Here is a 22,505-nt window from a genome sequence, read left to right as displayed (position 1 = left end):
GTGACCATGAAACTATTGGATTGTCATAAAAACCCATCTGGTTCACTAATGTCCTTTAGGGAAGGAAATCTGCTGTCCTTACTCGGTCTGGCCTATATGTGACTCCAGACCCACAGCAATGTGGTTGACTCTTAACTGCCCTCTGAACTGGCCTAGCAAGCCACTCTGTCATGTAAAAAAAACTGCTTGATGGACTGCAGTGGTTCAAGAAGGTGGCTCACCATCACCTTCTCAAGGGCAATAAATGCTGGCCATGCTAGCGATGCTCACATCCCGTGAATAGTTTAAAAAAAAATGTTGCTTCTTTATTTAAAGCAAACCAGCTCAAATATTTTGGGGGACAGAGAATAAAGTTGAAATGTTCAGGACTGAGGTGATGGATTTTTGTTAGATGTGGGTATCAAGGGATTATGGAGCAAAACTTGGTAAATGGAGTTGAGGTACAGATCAGCCATGGTCTAATTGAATTTCTACTCCTAGGAACATGAGTAGGTCATTCAGCCCCTTGAGCCTGTTCTGCCCTTCATATCCTTGCCCAACCAAAAATCTATCAATCTCAGTTTTGAAAGCTTTAATTGTCCCAGTATTCACAGCCTTTGCAGGAGAGAATTCCAGATTTCCACTGCCCTTGTGGTGAAAATGTGCTTCACTGTTTCCCTGAGTGGCCTGGCTCTAATTTGGAAATTATTCCTGTTCCCATGTAAAGTGAAAGATGCTTTACAAAAGGAAGGGGGTGGGGAATGATAGACCCCTTAGCGTGGCCTTAGTATTTGGTGATTAATGAAAGGGAAGGTTTGCCTTTGGCTCGTCTAACACCGTTCAACGAGACAAGGAATTAGCTGCAAGAGCCGCTCGCACATTAACCTAGTACAGACAACACACAGTGAGACAGATTAGTCCTCTCGCAGATAAACCGCACGCACCTCTGACCCTGTCCCTGTCCCAACATGTCAGATCACGCACGGCCAGCACCCGGTAAGTGTCCGCGTTATATTTATTGTCGAGCACAGAATCAGCAAGAGGTGGTTCGGTTATTCGGGCTAATGTGTGCAAGAAGTTCTGTTGAGCGTGTGTGGTCGGGCAATCCGCGGAAACGTGATGTAGCGGTTCGGAATAACGGTCAAGGTGAATAGTTATTGCAAGTGGCTGACAAACTCCGAGCGAAAATTAATTCTGGATCCATCTCCAAACACATTGAGCCCCGTAGAGTTAATAATAGGGACTTTTGAAAATCTCAATGAGGTTCTGCGCCCGTAATACACCTGCAACATGCGAACTGAATGGGCAGATTTATAAATACAACGTGGTTCTCTGCATTGAATGGCTTCTGGCCGTCTGCAAAATGACAATAATCCGTTGTGTTTATTTTATTTCACACATCTCCAAACATATGCTGATGTAGCAAAGGTCGAGCAATAAATCTGTAGTCTCCCAGGGATTACTGCAGAACAACACTCTCGGGTTACAACTCAACTCTCTCACTTCTTATTAGCGTCCGTGTTAAATTGGCAAATTTCACACTGAGCACTGGAGTTGTTTCCTCAGCTGCTGCTCAGTAAATGAATTGCTTGTTGATTTTAGATTTGGGACAGTGATAGAGGCAGACAGTCTATATCCTGTGTTTAAATAGGCAGTGTGGGCTTGCTAACCGTTCGGATTTATTCATATATTCTAGTGTAAGCTACAGACAACATGAAGTCATTATCGGTCTTAAAAGTGAATTTGAATTTGTTCATAATTTTAACACGTATCCAGTTCAGGAAACCTTGAGACTTTAATGGTTAGCTTGACTGTTCAAACTGGTGGTAGATTTGTAATCCAAGTGATGTTGTCTTTTAACCATGGCTCAGTGGGTAGCTCGCTTACCTCTGAGGCAGAAGCATGAGGGTTCATGGTCCCACTCCAGGGACCTGAGCATATGATCCAGGCCCACACTCCAGTGCAGTGTTGAGGGAATGCTGCACTGTTGGAGGTGCCGCCATTAAGCTGAAACAATGAACAAAGTATCTGACTGCCCTCTCAGTTATACATAAGAGATCCCATGGCACCATTCGAAGATGAGCAGGAGAGTTCACTGTTATCCTGGCCAACAATAATCCCTCAACCAACACCTAAAACAGATGATCTGGCCATTACCTCATTACTATCTGTGGGAGGTTGCTGTGTGTAAATTGGCTGCTGCGTTTCCTACATTACAACAGTGACTACACTTCATGTGGCATCTAGTATTATCAAGGGGTAGCTATTCAGTGTTGCTATCAGCAGTGCTGCTCTTAATGGATTTGGTTGGTACCCCATGGCACTGCAGGCACTCTTGGCACCTTATTGGCATCACAGGACCATCTCTGGTGCAGTTCCTGAGATATCGTGTGATTGGAGACACATCTCTGCGACAGTTCTCAGCCATCGGGGTGAAAACTGGAGCCCTGGGTTTACTCTTGGTAGTAGTGTGAACAACAAGCCTTACGAGGACTTTGAATAAACTTGAAAACTGATTTGCAAAGTTAGCCTCTGACACAAATAGATCAGCATTAAGCATTTATATTGCTTTTTAAAAAAATCCTGATATTTTGCCAAACTGATTGAAACTCCTCAACCCCCTGTTAAAGCTGGCACAATGGTACTTTCTTCTATTCAATCTGGACTGGACACTGACCCAGGACAGAGAGGTGAAGTAAACACAAGTCCCATGTGCCACCCATTCCCCCTCCATTTACAATCCTTGTTTCAGCATTTCACTGTGTTGGAGGTTCAACTGATTTGGATTGACTGTTGGGCATGATTATGTTGTCGTTATTTTAGTTACCTTGCCTATTAGAACATATTGTAATATCATCCTCCATAAGGTGACATCCATTTTTAAAGAACTTTTATTCTGACTGCATTTAGATTTCTTATTTAGAGTTAATTTTTTTAACTTTTAATCTATTAAAAATGCTTAATTCAAGTGAAATTTATGTTGATTTAATAATGAGGAAGACTGTGCACTAATATGTTCTTGTTAAACGCATGTAGCAAATGAGATGGCTATAAAAAGATCTTTGTAATCCTTCAGCAAGCAGATAACCTTGTAATCCTTTTACATTGTCTGTACCAAGACTCTGCAGAAACAACAGGTGATGCACCACAACAGGAGGCGAAAAATCCCAGTGTTTCTTCCTTAGTGTCCCAATTTGCCAAGGCAGCATACTTCTGAGCCTCATGGAGCTGGAAAGCCCCAGTTTGATCCCCAATCGGCACTGAATTAGCTGATTTCAGCAGGGGTGCCTGTCGGGCCAGTCACTGCCCTGGATTAGGGAAGAGAATAGTGAGCAGGGTTCTCGCGCCTGTTTCCTTGATATATGTGTGTGTGCATGTGTGTACGTGCCTGTGTAAGAACGTTAGGTAAAGACAGGACCAGGCTCAGTTTTATTGCCCTCTGCAGTTGAATAGCCTAATAATTACCATCAGTTCCCATCTGTAAATGATAGGCATTTAGTGAGGTACAGGAGGGAGCCCAACATAGGTGGACCCATATCCCAGCAAGAAGTTATCAGCCTCAGAGGGGAAAGGAGGCAAGTAATGAAAAAGAGCAATGAAAAGAGAATATATCAAACATAGAGTGATGAGAAAAAGTTGCCTCGGTTGATTTTGCCCTTTCTGAAGAATGACGAATAAACTTGAAATAATAAATTGATCTTCATTTGGAAAATACTTCAATTAAAAAGTTGGGAAACCAGTGCTGTGTTGAGCTGGTTGATGCGACCAGATTGATTTTCATCTGGGATACTTTCAGCTGGCACAGTGAAGAGCCTGTTATCTCATAGGGTGTTGAAGGAACGTGGACAAGAAATTTATAGGACAGTAATGACTATAATCTTTTTTTTGGGATGTTGAAGAATAAATGTTGGCTAGGACACCAGGAGCACCCGTCTGCTCTAGATCATACAGCGCTATGGGATCTTTGATGTCCATCTGAGATGGTAGACAGGGCCTTTGTTTAACATCTTATCTGACAGATAGTACCTCCAACAGTGGAGCCTTTCCTCAGAACTGCACTGGAGTGGGTCTTGAATCCCCAATCTCTGGACTCAGGCAAGCGTGCTACCACTGAAGCAAGAAGTGGCTTTATGCAGGGATCAGTTATAAATGGGTTTCTCTGGCACGAGCCATTATAGAAGCAGAAGTCCTTTACAAAGGGTGTTGGTTGTTTGAAAAAGAGAACGATTAAAGGGCATGGAAGTGATCAAGAGAGTGGGATTAGACTAGCTAGATCATGTGTCGAAAAAACTCTGGCACAGACTTGACGGCCTGTTTTTGATCCATAAGAACATAAGAAATAGGAGCAGGAGTAGACCATTTGCCCCCTCGAGCGTACTCCGCCATTCAATAAGATCATGGCTGATCTGATCCTGGCCTCAGCTTCACTTCCCCGCCTGTTCCCCATAACACTTGACTCACTTATCGTTCAAAATTCTGTTTATCTCCATCTTAAATGCATTTAATGACCCAACCTCCACAGCTCTCTGAGGTGGAGAATTCCAAAGATTCACGACCCTCTGAGAGAAGAAATTCCTCATTTCTGTTTTAAATGGGCGACCCTTATTCTGAAACTATATCCCCTAGTTCTAGATCCATTAGGGGAAACATCCTCTCTGCATCTACCCTGTCAAGCCCCCACAGAATCTTATATGTTTCAATAAGATCACCTCTCAGTCTTCTAAACGCCAATGAGCATAAGCCCAACCTGCTCAAGCTTTTTCATATGGCATCTGCTCCATCTCAGGAATCAACCTCGTGAACCTTCTCTGAACCGCCTCCAATGCAAGTATATCCTTCCTTAAATAAGGAGACCAAAACTATACGCAGTAGTCCAGGTGTAGTCTTACCAACGCCCTGTACAGTTGTAGCAGGACTTCCTGCATTACAACCAATGCATCCACTATCTCTGCAGTCACCTCTTTTAAGACCCTAGGATGCAAGCTATCAGGATGAGGGAACTTGTCCACCTTTAGTCCCATTAGTTTGCCTAGTACTTTTTCTTTAGTGATAGTGATTGTTTTAAGTCCTGCACCGCCTCCCCCCCCCCAAATAGCTCATTGATTATCAATTATTGGAATACTTTAGTGTCTTCTACCATGAAGACCAACACATAATATTTGTTCAAAGTCTCTGCCATTTTTGCCCGTTTCCCATTATTAATTCCCTAGTCACATCCTATAAGGGACCAATGTTTACTTTAGCTACTTGCTTCCTTTTTATATACCTGTAGAAGCTCTTGCTGTCTGTTTTTATATTTCTTGCTAGTTTACTCTCATAAGCTATCTTCGCTCTCTTTATAATTTTTCTCGTCATCCTTTGCTAGTTTCTAAAAATGTCCCCATTCTCTGACCTTCCATTGCTCTTCATAACATTGTATGCCTTTGTTTTCAATTTGATACCATCCTTTATTTCCTTAGGATGAACCACAGATGGTTCATCCTTCTCTGAGAGTCTTTCTTTCTCACTGGTATATATCTTTGCTGAGAGTTATGAAATAGCTCCTTAAATGTTTGCCACTGATTTTCTACAGTCTTACCATTTAATCTATTTTCCCAATCCACTTTAACCAACTCTGCCTTCAATTCTTTGCAATCACCTTTATTTAAGTTCAGGACACTAGTTACCAGATCTAAAATAGTCTGCTCCCTGGTTGGTTCCACAACATATTGTTTCAAGAAAATATTCCGCATACACTCTATGAACTTTTCCTCAAGGCTACCTTTGCCAATTTGATTTGTCCAATCAAGAAGATGAAGATTAAAATCGCCCGTGATTATTGCTGTACCTTTCTTACAATCATCTATTATATCTTGACTGATACTCTGTCCTACAGTGTGGCTACTGTTTGAGGGCCTGTAGATCACTCCCACCAGTGACTTCTTATCCTTATTATTTCTTATCTCCATCCAAACTGATTCTATATCTTGATCTTCTGAGCCAATATCATTTCTCACTGCTGCACTAATCTCATCCCTTATTAACAGAGCTACCCCACTTCCTTTTCCTTTCTGCCTATCCTTACGAAATGGCAAATACCCCATAATATTCAGTTCCCATCCTTGGTCACCTTGCAACTACGTCTCTGTAATGGCAATCAGATCATACCCATTTATTTCTACTTGTGCCGTCAACTCATCTACCTTGTTACAAATGCTGCGTATGTTCAGATATAGAGCTTTTAATTTTGTCTTATGTGTATATGCTCTGTCCCTTCCTATCACACTCTGGTTATCATTATCCCTTTTGCTACCCTACAATTGTGCATTCTCCTTTCTCTTTTTAAATTCTGCTCACCGGATGCTTCCCTCCCACTATATAGTTTAAAACCCAATCTACAGCCCTAGTTATTCAATTCGCCAGGACACTGGTCCCAGCCTGGTTCAAGTGAAGCCCATCCCGAAGGAACAGCTCTCTCCTGTCCCAGTACTGGTGCCAGTGCCCCATGAATTGAAACCCACACCAATCTTTGAGCCACACGTTCATCTCTCTGATCTAATTTACCCTATGCAAATTTGCTCATGGCTCAGGTAGTAATCCAGAGATTATTACTTTTGTGGTACTGCTTTTTAATTTAGCCCCTCATACACCCTCAGCAGAACCTCTTTCTTTGTCCTACCTATGTCGTTGGTACCTTCGTGGACAACTGGATCTTCCCCCTCCCACTTCAAGTTCCTCTCGAGCCCAGAGGAGATATCCATAACCCTGGCACTGGGCAGGCAACACAGCCTTCGGGACTCACACTCTCGGCTGCAGAGTATCTATCCCCCTAACTATACTGTCCCCACTTGAATGGTCCCCTGTACTACAGTGCTGTGGTCCGTTTGCTCATCCTCCCTGCAGTCCCTGCTCTTGTCCACACAGGGAGTAAGAGCCTCAAACCTGTTGGACAAGAGCAAGGGCCGAGGCTCCTCATCATGCCATCCTGGGTCCCCATACCTTCCTCACTTGTAGTCACACCCTCCTCTTACAGACCACGGACCAAATTTGAATTATTTAACTTAAAGGGTGTGACTCTCTGCTGGAATACAGCGTCCAGGTAACTCTCCGCCTCCCTGATGTGTTGCAGTGTTTGAAGCTCGGGCTCCAGCTCATCAACTCGGAGCCAAAGTTCCATGAGCCGCCAACACTTGCTGCAGAAGTGGTCGCCGTGGACCTCAATGGTGTCCACCAGCTCCCACATGCAACAGCTGCAACACATCGCCTCCCCTGCCATCTCTAATGTACTTTATTTAATTCATTTAGTTTTCAAGTTGTGAACATTTAGATTTTAATCCCGGCTCTTAAATTAAGCCAATGCCCAAGAAAAAGAGAGAAATACTGACCAACCAATTACTTTCCTGCTTTCCTGTGACGTCACATTTTGATTGTTTTTACTTCTTACCCTCCTAGGTCGGTTGGTATAGCTCCCAGCCTTGCTCCTCTTGTAATTCCCGCTGGGCTACTCTCCTCGCGCTGTGCAAACTCTGGAATCCTCAACTCTCTCAGATTCTCTGTAACGTGTTGTGCTATCTTCCTTGTAGAGGTGACCTGCATTTAAAATTAGTTTTTTAAATTTGGCAACCTTTACATGCTCGCATTTGAATATTTCCGTCTCTACTAAATGCTTGAACATTCAATATACATGAGATGTAATTTGCGTGAGATGTACAGACTTAAAATGTAAAAGATTGTGCTCTGATATGTTCTTTTTTGAAAAGCATGTCGCAAATGCAATGGTTATAAAAAGAGATATTTGTAATCTCTCACCGGCAGGTACCCCTATAATCCTTTCACATCGCCCATATCAAAAGCCCAGAGAAGCAACAAGTGCTGGACCAAAAGTGTTTGGAAAATATCTTACAATTCCACAATCTAATTTACCACGGGTGCAGTTCAGCTTTGCTAGTGGAATTTTGGACAACGCAGCCTCAGAATCAGTCAGCAAAGAGGAGCCAGAAAGCCCACCGGTAAGTGTATATGTATGTGTGAATCTCTCTAAAACAATGGCTTGTTACCAGGGTTGTCATGGCGACCCTGACTGCAAGATTGCATCTCCCTGGGCTCATCAGTAACTGGAGCTGAGCATCACACAGGGTTTGTAAGCCAGAATAAAACAATCTTGTAACAGTTGGCTCCTTGTAGCTTTAGGTGCTTACCCTTCAATTTATTTTCTGTACCTCAAACAACAGTTAAGGACAAGAAAGGCACTTACGTTCACTTGAAGGTTGGTGGGAATAAGCTGAAAGTATTTTCTTTGCCAACGAAGAGATGTTAAATGTTATTGTGCCAGCAGCCTGCCAGTTGTTTTTTTCAACAAACAGTTTGAACTCACCGCATGGATCTTGCAATTGCTCTTTGTCATCCAGTGAGTATCTGCTGTAAAATACCTGCTTTAATTAGAACAGTAGTTTATTTCAGATGCAACTAGTCACATCCTTAGTTCTTTCAGTTCTTTGGGAATGTCTTTGATATTCACTCAATATTGATTTAAATGAAATGTTAGTACCAAATCTGCCAGTTAATTTCTGTCTTTAGCTTTTCTTTGTGAGCATGTTTATCAATAGTAATATTTGGACCATATCTACAGTCAGTTTTGAGAGCACCCCAGGGGATATTTGGGTGGGGACACAAAATAGATGTAATTGTTGTCGCCGTCCATTATATCACACGCCTTATATTCAGTTCTGCTGAAGTTAACAGAATTGAATATTGGGGGTAGGGGTGTATAATGGGTGACAGATGTGATACCGCCTGTATTGCGTTCCTGCCAATGCCCAATTTCATCCTCCTCATCATCTTGAAGCAAAACTGTTTATGGATTGTCAAACTGTCCAAATATATAACACATATCACGGCTACTAAAATACAGTGCAGGTAAAATTATACAAGTGTGTAAAATACATAGCAACATAAACATGACCATATTCTGCCGTGTTTTTGGTTTGTTTAGATTCTTGTACAGGTTGCACCTCTCTTATCCGGTACTCCTTTAACCGGCAACCTCCCTTGTACGGCATCATTCCCAGCCCCAGGGGGGCGCATGTGCAGAACGCAGCCAGGGTGTTGACAGCAGCATTGTCAGCATTACCCTTCGTCAACGTTTAATACAGGAGGCGCTTTCTGTTTAAAGCTTTCCTCCCCTCTCCAGTGCTCCTACAGTTAATCCTGTACAGTCCAGGAGTACTGTAATCCCCAATTTTCATCAATCCACCATTGGCGGCTGTGCTTTCAACTGCATAGTCCCTAAACTCTGGAATTCCCTCCGATCATTTCCACGGACAACAGAGCTAAAAAAGCCCAGTAAGTTTGATATTATCCACAAAAATAATTTAGGCTGCTGCCACCCAGGAGCCTCAACTCTCATTAATGTTTCCCCCGGGAGTTCTTCCAGCCTTCATAATAATCCAGTAAAGATTTCAGGGTATGAGTCGAACATTAAAGGCCACCCCCCTCCCCCTGCAATGGTCGCTGGGCCCGAAATGCTGTGCAGTAGGCTTCTGCCCAACGTCGTTGTCAGCAGCGTTGTCAGCAGTGGCAAACCAGCACCACGACAGAGGGAGGCCCGAGATTTCAGCGTGGTCTTTTCCCACACTTCCCACCACAACTTCCTGGCTCTGTCTGGAGCTGCTGCTTAGTGTCGGTGGTGTCCTGGCAGCGGAGAGAAGGAGCGTGGCGGGAGTTTTGGTGCCGGGGCGTGGCCGAGGCAGTCAGGGGCACGAGTGCTGTCACCAGGACCAGGAAAGTCGAGGGTCGGCGTGACCTCCCATTGTCCGGCAAATCCTCTTATCAGGCACAGGTCAGGGCCCGAGTGTGCCGGATAAGAGAGGTTCCACCTGTAATATATAACATTGGAACACCATTATAAAAACTGGGACATACCAGTTTAGAAAACCTTAGGTATGGTGCTTGATTTACCTTTTTTCTTTTGTCTTTCCTTAGGTTATTAACAACTACTTTGAAGATAATGAAGAGGTAGACACTAAAAAAGGCCTGTATTTCAGTGAAGGGAAGAGAAAGGTCGACTATGTTTTGGTTTATCAATATAGAAAGCTTACTTCTCTATCGACCTCTCAGTGTTCAGGAGCATCTCTGCGAAATGGCACTGTGACAATGCCCCACAGGAGTAAAGACCATAAACCAGGGTGTCAGCCGGAGGTTGTGCTGGAAGTTTACAGCCCTCAGGAATCTGTGGAGGAAGAAGGGAGAGCTCGGAGGGAAGAGTTTGAGAAGCACCTCATGGAGAGTGGACTGGAGATAGAGAAAGACAAAGAGGTGAGAAAATAAATTGTGCTAAACTCTGCAGTTTATTAAATCTAAACTTTGGGAGATGGTGGCAACATATTGTTAGTTGTTTTGTGATGATTTTGCAAAGATGAATATTGGAGTAAATTTAAAAGACGTGCAAATAGTTAAGTAAAGAAAGGCTTCTTTGAGCAAGCTTTTGACCATCTGTCCTAATGTCTCCTTCTTTGGCTTGGTGTCAGTTGTCTGATCACACACCAGTGAAGTGCTTTGGGATGTTTTACTATGTTAAAGGTGCTTCAGATATCTTTTCATGATTCCGAAATAAAAACTCAAGTCTACACCCTTCCTATAACTCGAGCCTACACGAGTCTCTGTGGACAGAGATGCATTTGAATATGTCTTAGTGAGAATATGTGCAGTTCATAGTTATTCTATGGGCTCGACTTTCAGCACATCATCGCCCATTTAGCGCCCACTTAGCGCCCATATAAGCACTGAGATTCAGGCTATCGTCCATATTTGATAAAAAATGGAATCTAGCGCCTGATTATGAGTGCAGTTAATAATTCCATTGACTGCAGGAATGATATTTCAATCCTTGTGAAAATTAAAAATTATAATTTGAGCATGAAGTAACTTTGAGCAGCAGTATTTGTGATTGTAGCACACTAAATTTAAATACAGGTTGAACCTCCCTTATCCAGGACTCCCTTATCCGGCACCATTCCCAGCCGCTCCGACATGAGCAAATTGAAGTACTTCTTCGCTGCCGACCCCTGCAATCATTGGCCTGACCCCGCGATCCACATCCACCGCCCCCCCCCCCCCCCCCCACCCGCCATGATCTCTCTGTCGCACTCCCAGCCCCAAGCCAGCCAGCCTCAATATCCCCTTGCCATCCAATTTAATGTGACCTCCTCTCGACCGACAAAATCTCTTATCCGGCACAGGCCAGGTCCAGAAGGTGCCAGACAAGAGAGGTTCAACCTGTACAGTTAAGGTATCTCCCATCTGAAAAAGAAACAAAATGTCTGTTTGAAGATGATGAACAGTAGGCATTCTTTCACTCGAGTTGAGACAGCCATGAGTGACATTTGATGGTCTTTCACACCCAGCCTCTGTACACGTGACATTATTTAGAAGTTGACATCATCATGTGACATTAAATCTATCTAGAATATATTGAAAGTCTTGCATGTAGCACACACTTCCTGTCAGTGTCACACTTACTTTCTCCTAATACTTTCCCTGTCACACTTTCTCCATCCTACACTTTGATAAAACAGTGTAATCCCAGACTCACCAGCAGCAACACGTTGGGGAATCAGCTAATAATTTATTTTTAATTTGAAAGTATAATTCAAATAAAGTCTGCCAAATTATATCATTCCATTTTAATGCAATTTTTCCTACTTCTGAACTACATAGTATGATTTGTGTTTTTGATTTTTTTAACTTTATATGACTATAGTAGAGTCAGCACCGTTTCATTTGTGTTGCAGTGAACCTGTGTACAAGTGAATTGAATATTATATAATGTGCCATTGGGTGTGCAATAGCCCTTGGACAATTCAGCTTAAATGTTTAAAAACTTCTGATTGTACATTTTCCAGAATTTTACTACAAGAAAACATTATAAAAGGCCTTCGTCAAGCCAAATCAAACATGTGCAGTCAAAAAAGCTCAAAATAAAATGTGAAACTCTAATCACAAAGGCCTTCAAATTACACTGTTCTGCTTTAGTGACAGCATTGAGCCATTTGAGTTTAGTCAAAAGTTATTTTTCATAGCAGTTTTCAGTTTTCCATTCACTAACAGTCAAAGCAAGCCTAGTCCCCTTCTATAAAGTAACAACTGCCTGAGACACTAGTTTATATGATGCACCCTTGTATTTAGAAAGGATATGATGACACAGGAAGATTTAACCAGTCCATCAGACTTTACAGTAAATGGAATAAATTACACAATTAGTCTCACTCCCGTGTTCTTTCCCCATAGCCCTGAAAATTTTTCTTTTCAATTATATATCCAATTCTCTTATGAAAGTTACTATGGAATCAGCTTGCACCAGCCTTTCAGATAGTGCAGTCCAGATCATAACAACTCCTTATGTAAAAAAAATCTCCTAATCTTCCCTCTGGCTCTTTTGCCAATGATCTTAAATCTGTGTCCTATGGTTACTGACCCTCCCTGCCAGTGGAAATGGTTTCTTTTTAATAACTCTTTCAAAACCCCTCAAAATTTTGAACAGCTCCGCTTAACCTTCTCAGTTGTAATGCGAATAATCCCAACTTCATGCCACACCGTAATATTTGACACGTATTTCCTTGTACGAGAATGGCTGTTTGAAACATCTGTAACATGAAGTGCCAAACAAAACACTTATTTAGAACAGTAATTGGTAATTGCTGTATTCCTTTTGATTAATTAATATTTTTGAATACATTAAGAAAAACGCTTCAGAAGTAAATTAATATCCATGCACAAAAGTTTTCAAAATATCAAAAAGTAAATTTGCAACAAGTCATTTGGATCTCCTTTGCCCATCTCATGGTATGTAGTTTGCATTTGTTTACATTTATTCTTTTTAAAACGACTTCTAAGAAGCTTTCCATTTTACGAACAAAATGGATAATTACCCAAATAATGAAGGGGAACATCCTTCAAATAATATTTGTTAGTGAAAAGTTCAATTCCAAGTGCCTTGGTTTGAAGTTATTGAGGAGAAAATCAAGCTTAGTATGTAAGCAGAAAGTTGTACTCCCAAAGCTGAGAGGGCGTATAGCAATACTGGGTAAGGAGGATGGCACATCCATTACAACTGCATCTGATTTTCCAATGGACAAGCTGTGCAATGAGCATTATCTAGTTTGGCAGCCTGCCCCTGTAATCAGCCAACCACCCCCCCGCCCCCCACCCCCCCCCACTCTTCAACCAAGCCCCAATCTTTCCCTCCCGATTGCTGGGTTCCGACTCTCCTCTCCTCCCCCCACCCCCTCACAGCTCAATCCTAATATTATAATGCTGTATGCGTGCTTGACTGCCTTAGTGGCTAGGAAATCGCATCATTGTATGCTGCATCCTCTAATACCAAAATACCCCACACCTCCAAGCACAAAAGGACTGCTTCTCCTGCCCCCGACCTTGTGGACTTTAGCAACATCAATGGCGATGGCTGTAGGTGGGCTCATGCCAGCACTCACACTGAGAAACGGCCCCTGCTCCGGCTCATGTTACTGCATAACCTGTTACTAGGAAGCTTGTGAGAACAATACAGATTGACACACGTTCCAAAATTTCCATTTAGCCTTGAGGAAGTGTTTTATCTCCACTTGATGCATTCCCCCAGCTGGTCTGGCTGAATGTTGCACACCATTTTTTAGGCTGTTATTATCAATTTCACAAAGAATAATGCCTGCTGAAACTGGATTTTGTAATGTGGTTGATTTCAGTTAGCTTTATCTGCCACTAACTAACCACCAGATGTTACATGTCATTAATATATATACTCTGGTTAATGATTAGATTCCACGAGGACACTCTTTTCCCTCTCATCCCTGACAGCAGCTAGAGATACTTATTAGCTCCATGTCAACAAATAACAAGCAACATTTTCATACAGTGCATTACTGAATTTTATACTTAGGTTCATATTGTTAGCAGTTCAAAATAATATGTCCTCTTACTTATAGACTTTGTTGCATTTCATAAAGAAGCTACTTTAATGTATATAAACTCATTTCTCTGATGAATAGTTAAAGCCCAGCTTGCTCATCAACGATGATGTTAAAAAAACAAACAGCTCTTAATTAACGTGCATGTTTTGTTTAGTGTGTGGACAGACAAAAGGAGCTCAAAGGAGTTCTAAGGGGAATCTCCTGCAATGATTTTTCCTTTCACACTCACATAGTCATCCCGAAGTTCTATCCACTGCTTCCTCCTATTGTAATACACATAGTTAACCTTGTAAACCCAGCGGATCTGTCTGATGGAGGGGGATTATAATTAATGGAGGAGATAAGATCTGCCAGTTTAATGCCCTATTTAAGTTCAGCCATATATTCCACCAGAAACTAGCGATGGTGTATGATGTGCGCACCCTAGCTAAGGTGCAGCCATGCAAAAAAAAAACTCATTCTTCGGCATGTGGGCTTCACTGGAAAGACTGGCACCTGCCTGGTTAGCCTTGAGAAGGTGATGGTAAGCAATCTTTTTCTTGAACCGCTGCAGTCCCTGTGGTGAAGGTGCTCCCACACTGCTGTAGGTAGGGAGTTCCAGAATATATCCAAGTCAGGATGGTATGTGACTTGGAGGGGAATATGGAGATTATGGTGTTCCCATGCACCTGCTTCCCTTTTTATTCTAGGTGGTGTAGATCACAGGTTTGGGAGGTGTTGCTAAAGCAGCCTTGGTGACTTGCTGCATTGCATTTTGTAGATAGTACATACTGCAGTCACGTTGCGTCGGTGGTGGAGGAAGTGGACATTTCAGCTTATGGCTGATCAAATGGACGGCTTTGTCCTGGATGGTGTTGAGCTTCTTGATTGTTGTTGCAGCTGCACCTATCCAGACAAGTGGAGAACATTCCACCACACTCCTGACTTGTGCTTTGTAGATGGTGGAGAGGCTGCAGGGTGTCAGGAAATGAGCCACTCATTGCAGAATACTCAGCCTCTGACCTGCTCTAATAGCCACAGCATTTATGTGGCTATTCCAGTTCTTGGGTCAATGGTGACCCCTCAGGATGTTGATGGTCGGGAATCGGCCATTGTAGTGATATTGAATGTAATGAGGATGTGGTTTGGTACTCTATTGTTGGGGATTATAATTGCCTGGGACTTCTTTGGTGCGAATGTTATTTGCCACTTATCAGCCCAAACCTGGATGCTGTCCAGGTCCTGCTGCTTCATGGTGGACATGGATTGCTTCATTATCTGAGGAATTTTGAATGGAGCTGAACATTGTTCAATTATCAGCGATCAGTTGACTTCTGATCCTATAATGGTGTGAAAGTCAGTGATGAAGCAGCTGAAGATAGTTAGACCTAGAGGTCTGGAGCCAAGTGATCCTGGCTAAGTATCGGTGAGCAGGTTATTGGTGAGGAAGTGCCGCTTGATGACATTATTGATGACTCCTTCCATCACTTTGCTGATGATTGAGAGTGGACTGATGGGACGGTAATTGATTGGATTGGATTTGTTCTGCTTTTAATTGACAGGACATACCTGGGCAATTTTCCACTTTGTTGGGTAGATGCCAGTGTTGTAGCTAGGAGCACAGCTAATTCTGGAGCATGGGTCTGATGGGTGGTGGCCAGGATGAAATCAATAGTCCTAAATGACATAATTTCCACCCAAGGGTCCACATGCTAACTTTTGCTACTATAAAATTGGAGTAACCTCGACCAGCAGTTGAATTGCGTTGTTACATTATACTGCTGCTTAGAGATTAATAACATCATTTTGGATTGGTGTTTTGCCAATTATTTTTGCTTTTTTGATTTTGGAGACTCTGGCTTTAGTTTGAAGGCACCATCAAGATTATTTTTGTTTGGGAATTTTCCCTAAAATATACAGTTAATCTGCAGTATGGATTTCCCAATGGGGCTTCCCTTATTAGGAAGAGGAGGAGGAACAGCAAAGAAGCTGGGAGGCCAGGCTTGTAGGCATTACTGCAGTAGATCCAGACCCTCTCAGCCACCAGTGTGTGTAGAGCCAGGAGATCTTATTTGACTATCTCCCTGAACTTGTTTGTTACTAGGCTAGTGTTCACCCCAGAAGCCTTGGAAAAGCTTTGCACTGTTCTTCACCGAGATCTACAAACTTGCTGAAGGCATAGGACAGCACTTACTGTGATTAATTTCCAAGCCACTGGCTCATTCCAAGGAGAACCAGCCAGTTCAGTCAGCTTGTTGTGCATTGCTGTGCAAAGGAAGTCATTAAAGCCCTGTTCATCAAGCAGCCCAGTTCATCACCATTGACACAGGAGAGAGACAACTGAAAGAGCAGACCATTCATTTTCATCGGATCGCTGGGTTTCCAGTAATGCTTGGAGCTACAGATTGCACTCACGTAGCCATAGGAATCTCGACATCTGTCAACTCACACCATAATTTCAACCAAAGGGGATTTCACTCTACTAATGTTCAATTAGGGTGCACAGGTTTATCCACACCAATGCTCAGTATGTAGAAAGCTGCCACGATTCATTCATCCTTTGACAGTCCAGTATCCCCATACTTTTTCAGAATCAAGAGCATAGCTGACTGACTCTTTGGAGACAAGGGTATCCAATCCTACCGTGGCTTCTAACACCATTGAGAAAGACCATTGGTGAGGCAGAGGAACGCTAGAACAAACCTCACGTCAGCAGGCAAATTAGAATTGAACAAGTTATCGGCATGCTGAAGGGAGCTTTCAGGTGCCGAGATAGATCGAGGGCATCCTGCCTGTATGCTCCCAATCTTGTGACGGACTGCACTGTCCTTCACAATTTCACTCTTCAGAAAGGCTTGAGAGTTGAGGAGGAAAGTGAGTCAGAAGCTGAACCTCCCTGAGACATGAAGAGGACACAGAAAAGTTACAGGCAGATGCTGGGAGACAAACTCATGAGAGAGACTTTCTGTAATACTGATCAGATTATAGCCATTATAGAGTTGAGGTAGAAGATCAGTCATGACATTGAATGGCGTAGCTGGCTCGAGGGGCCGAATGGCCTAGTCCTGCTCCTAATTCTTATGTTCTTATGTTCCTAAACCATCAGTAATAAGGGTGCTCCACATCATTTAAATATACCAACTTTCACAACACTCCAGCCATCATTAAAAGCATTCCATGAGGGTTCCATGAGGGTCCCAAGTGAACAAGTACTTTCTTCAGTTCCTGTGTAATTTTATGTTTTCAGCAAAAAAATCATGAATATTTCATGAATACTTCTGACAACAACAATCCTATAAGACTCCTAGAACTTTTTAACCAATTAAAATCACCCGACTATTAACTGGGTCTGCATGGCTCAGTGCATGATTTCAACATCCTCCTCCTCCTATTTACAAATCGCCTCCATGACCACCTTTATTCTGCAACCTCCTTCATTCCTACACACCACATCTCTCCCACTCTTCTACACCTGAATAACTCCTCCATCCCCCCTTTCCCTCTGATCCACACAGTGGGAATTGCGACTGGCAGGGTGAAGGAATATTTCAAACACTTCATTCACTTTCATATTTTGCAATATCACATTTCTTTACATTGTATTTTTTGAAATGTTACATTCCTTACTATCCTGACATTGTGGAAGCCATTGCATTACAATGACAGCAAAAGCAGATGGCCAATGTGTGTAGCTGAACAATTCAGAAAAGCACCTGAAGGCTAATAACTCTGTGAGGGCCATTTTAACTTGGGGCGATAGTGTAAAACAAGTGATATCGGATCAGCCACCATTGAAATCAGTAGAAATTAAAATCGGGAGAGATGTGTAATGAGCATCTAATCTGATATAGCCTGTTTTGAATAACAGCCAAAGTCAAAATTACCCCCTGCTGGTTGTTGATGTGTGGCAGCTTATCGATAAGGAATTAACATGTAGGTGCCTATGTAGCTATAGAAGAATATGAGGAATAGTAGCAACGCTTCCCTGAGACTGGAGAAGCTTCATGCTGGGATTTGAGTTGATCATATGGTTATTTCACTGGAAAAATATTAATTATCGATAGTGGGCTCAATGATTCTAATTGGCGTGAGCAGTGATGCAATTCTAATGAAGAACTTTTGCATGATGTTTATTTTATATTGTACAATTGGCACCGCAAGTTTGTTCTTTAGCAACGTTTGGTTATTTAAGTCATTATATACTGCTATCATTGGAAATTCAAAACTTAGGACTAGGGCAGTGTGTCTAATGTTGGTAAGCAAAAGGTCAGACCTAGAAATTCGTGTTGGGCGGTGGTGTAAAACGCGTGGTGTTGGATCGGCCCGATACGCAGGGCCCGATACGCAGGGCCTGATATGCAGGGCTCGATACGCAGGGCTCGATACGCCGGGCTGATATGCAGGGCCCGATACACAGGGCCTGATACGCAGGGCCTGATATGCAGGGCCTGATTTGCAGGGCTCGATAAGCAGGGCCTGATACACAGGGCTCGATAGGCAAGGCCTGATACGCAGGGCCTGATACACAGGGCTCGATACGCAGGGCCTGATACGTAGGGCCTGATATGCAGGGCCTGATACGCAAGGCTCGATACGCAGGGCCTGATACGCAGGGCTCGATACGTAGGGCCTGATTTGCAGGGCCTGATACGCAGGGCCCGATACGCAGGGCCTGATATGCAGGGCCTAATTCGCAGGGCTCGATACGCAGGGCCTGATACGCAGGGCTCGATACGCAGGGCCTGATTTGCAGGGCCTGATAAATAGGGTTCGATACGCAGGGCCTGATACACAGGGCCCGCTACGCAGGGCCCAATAAGCAGGGCCTGATATGCAGGGCCTGATACACAAGGCTCGATACGCAGGGCTCGATATGCAGGACCTGATAAACAAGGCCTGATACGCAGGGCTCGATACGCAAGGCCTGATACACAAGGCCCGATACGCAGGGCTCGATACGCAGGGCCTGATACACAGGGCCTGATACGCAGGGCTCGATATGCAATGGAAGTGAATATCAGGTGCTGCGTATAACAAGCGGGCGATCCGACTCCGCCCGTCTTGCACCACTGCCCGACATGAATTTTTAGCCCCCTGTCTCTAGTACGTCATAATATTAACTAGATCCTGTGCTGATTCTATGGTACTGATGCCGATTCATCAGCTCACCAGATGGATGAGCAGACTCCATCATTGCTACTCCGTCAAGGAGGGGAACATGCAGCACAGAGAAGCTCACAGTGCACAAGCAACACATTTATCCCAAAGAATACACTAAGCATCTATAGCAAGCCCCCTGAAATGACTTTGCTTTTACTATATCTTGCAGTCAATGATTTTATCATGTTGAAAAGAATCAAATGTGCAAAAGGAAAGGTAACAGAACATATATGGGGTCATTTTGTGAGGCTTTGTTGCCAGTGCATAGACTTGGTAGCGGTGGGCATGGTCAGAAAAGCAGTGCAGTCGAGTTACAGCTTTATCTCGGACCTGCATTAATATCTAGCATGCCCGCCATGGAGCCTTACAAAATTACCCTATATAGTCTGCAAAAAATATACAGGCAAAAGTATTTAGTGCCCAGTTGCAGAACTGTTTGGAAGAATCAGGCAAAGATATGCTCAACCAGCCATCTCCCTGCCTGCTACACACCATCAATCATCTTTGTGTCTTGCAGCTATTCTTTATTCCCTGTGGTCAAGTCTCTGTCCAGGGAAATATTTTGCAGCAAAACTTCACCAACCTTCTTAAGCACATTGTAAGCCCCTTCCTCCAGAATGCTCTAAGCTTCTGAAGTGTTGCTATAGCACCCTGATGTCTGCTTTAACGAGGTGACTGGTTTGCACGTGTTGGGACAGGGGACTGTGCAGAGGTATCACTGATAATGGTTGTACGACATAGCCCAAATCTCTGAGGAACCAACCACCCATCCTTTCTTCTTTCAAAGAACCGTGGCATGTTTGGGTGCCTCAGAGTGAAAGCATTATGGGCACATTAACATGTATTATAGTCTGTTTGGGGTAATAAACTTTGCTAGGAGTCAATAACTGAGAAAATACATTACACAGACTAGGTAGGCGGGAAGCGATCCTCATAATTGGGACAAATTATTCTAAACTCTATTATTCTAAAATAATTTTGTCAGGCCAAAGAACCACAGAGAAACCTGCCACCAATTACCCTAGCTGACATCAACTCTGTCTGTATGTATGTGTCTCTCTCTATGTCTCTTTTTCTCTAACTCAGAATGGCCACAGAAGTTGACATCAAGAGGGCCTATAATACACGTTGGCCACGATTTGAAGCATTTTGAGCTGTCATGTTGACGTCCCATCAATATTTAATGACTCATGCTTTCTCTGTAGCTTTCACTCAATGGCCTTTGTTTGCTCGAATTCAGCAGACACTTGCTATCAGCACTTTGTTTCCATTTGTCTGATTAACAAAAGAATTGACAGACTATCTCCCCTAAAAACAATTGTTGGGTTTTGCTTTTGTTTGTCAGTCTTCACTTCCCAGCACAAAGTAGCTTTAATGTGCTCCAGCCATCAGACAGGACCTCACCTTCAGTCTACTTAATTAAGATCACTGACCCCTGATCAGACTGGACCAATGTCTGCATGTCAGCCCTGAATTCCCTTACCAGTTTAAAATTCTCTGGCATTTCTGATTTTCAATTTCTCTTGTCATCCACTCGACTATTGGCTGGCTGGATACTCTCCAAACTCTAATCCTCTGAGGTCCATCCCTGTGCCTTTCCAAATAGGCTCTTCTGGACTTCATAGAAAATTTTTACCTGGACATTTTTGCCACGTTTGAACACTGTGTCCCTCTCCTTATACGTCATAGCGCTCCTTGTTAATTATTGTTCCCCAAGTGCAGGCAATCTCTCCACCTCAAGATTACAATATCACAAAGTCTTGTGGGGTGAATTTGCCCTGCACCCCAATTGGGGGCGATGACCAGCTGAGGCCGGGACTTTCTGCGGCCGGTGCAGAAGTCCCGCCCCCGCCGCTGAATTGGGCTTCCCGCTCCTCAAAGGAAGTGGAGCGCAATCTCCCGCACTCCACTTCCTTTAGGGGCGGGTCCCTGGGTGCTATTGGGGCGAGGATTGCAGCGCAACGGCAGTATGGGACTAAGCCTATAGCCCGGCACCCAAACCGGAGTGCAGCCTGGAACACGCTAGCAAGCCGTCAGTGGAACCGAAACAACTGTCGGCAAACCGGCGCGGGGCGCCGCCCTCCGAGCTGTTAGCGGCCTGCCCCCACCCCCGGGAGAAAAGTCTCTTCTGCCTCATTAGCACATCCAAAGGCGCTAACAGGCCTCTGTAAAAAAAAAAGGGCAATTTTGCCCCCTTGAAGTCTTCAAGTCTTCTTAAAGCACCATCTCCAAAACAACTCTCTCAGACAACTCTCTTATTTCCCTCCTGATGCTAACCCTGCCTTCCTGTGGCCTGTCCACTTCTCATAACTCCCTCTGTGACCCTGCAATCTGGTTTCTGCTCTGTATATTGGAAAGACTCTATACTGGCCAAAATTACTCATGCCATCCTTTGTGACTTTGACTGCAGCTCTTTGTTCCTCCTCATCCTTTTCTGTCTCTCTGTTGCTTTTGAAAACATTGATCATTCTATCCTCTTCCAACATCTCTCTTCAGCAACTCACTTTTACTGCACTGTTCCCTCCTGGTTCCTTCATAGTTGTTTCAAAAGTAACATTCTGGAGTAAGCTTTCCTTTTCACCGCATGGGTGGTAATCTGATTGAGTGGCGAGCCTAACCCTTATGAAACCCATCCAATTTTCATCCCATTGAGGTACTAGAGGTTTGAGTTGTGATGGAAGAGTTGCACTTGATGGGTAAGTTAGAGTACCAGTGATTTCAGTTTTGAGTGAGTTATGGTACTAGAGGGTTGGGCTTCCATGGGAAAGTTATGGCTTTCGATGGGTGACTTTATGAACTAGAAGGGTGGGGTTTGTAAGAGTTTGGGTAATGATGATCTGAATGACCGTTTCACAGCTTTTACTTCTTTTATGTTCTTCAAATTTAAAAACAGCGCAACTTGGTAAAACAACAATTATATTTTCTTAATTTAATTCTTACAATTTTTCTTTTCCTTTACAGACCAAATCCCAAGGCACTGGTTACGTCAGGATACATGCTCCTTGGCATGTCCTCAGTCGAGAGGCTGAATTTCTAAAAATAAAGGTTCAGACCAAAAAGGTAAGTTTTAATCTGACGAAGGGTCTTACACTGTCAGGCACCCTGTTAAAAACAATTATAATTAGCGACTTCTGCTTTGTTCTGTATTGGAACAGCTACTGACCCCAGTTGTGTGAGGGAGCTGAATTACACACACAGTTAATATAAGGGGACAAAGTATTAATATCATTAATATAAAATATTATGACACTAGTGTATTATTTTTGGATATTGGTGCAATGTTAGAATGCTGTGATGGGGTATTCTGATATTGTAATGTGAGGTTTTGTGATGTTGGAGTATTTTAATATTGGGGTATTGGGATATTGTAATATTGGGATATTGGGATACTGGAGTATTTTCACCTCTGTAACATCACCCGACACCGGCCCTGCCTCAGCCCAT

The 22,505-nt window shown here is 43.3% G+C and overlaps 1 protein-coding gene across 1 annotated transcript in view; it reads left to right on the top strand.

Annotated features, from left to right (window-relative positions):
- Positions 1 to 915: 915 nt before the first annotated feature.
- Positions 916 to 22,505, top strand: part of ano2b (anoctamin 2b) — a 131,616-nt gene continuing 110,026 nt past the window's right edge. Inside the window, exons 1-4 of the mRNA XM_070896662.1 lie at positions 916 to 975; positions 7,774 to 7,967; positions 9,940 to 10,272; positions 22,023 to 22,121. Coding sequence (XP_070752763.1) covers positions 948 to 975; positions 7,774 to 7,967; positions 9,940 to 10,272; positions 22,023 to 22,121 — 654 coding nt within the window. The 5' untranslated portion in view covers positions 916 to 947. The remainder of the gene's footprint in view (positions 976 to 7,773; positions 7,968 to 9,939; positions 10,273 to 22,022; positions 22,122 to 22,505) is intronic.

This window comes from Pristiophorus japonicus, chromosome 13 (genome assembly GCF_044704955.1).
Source record: "Pristiophorus japonicus isolate sPriJap1 chromosome 13, sPriJap1.hap1, whole genome shotgun sequence".
Taxonomy (NCBI): domain Eukaryota; kingdom Metazoa; phylum Chordata; class Chondrichthyes; family Pristiophoridae; genus Pristiophorus; species Pristiophorus japonicus.
The sequence above is the reverse complement of the archived record's forward strand: the minus strand, read 5'-3'. Positions and strand labels throughout refer to the sequence as shown.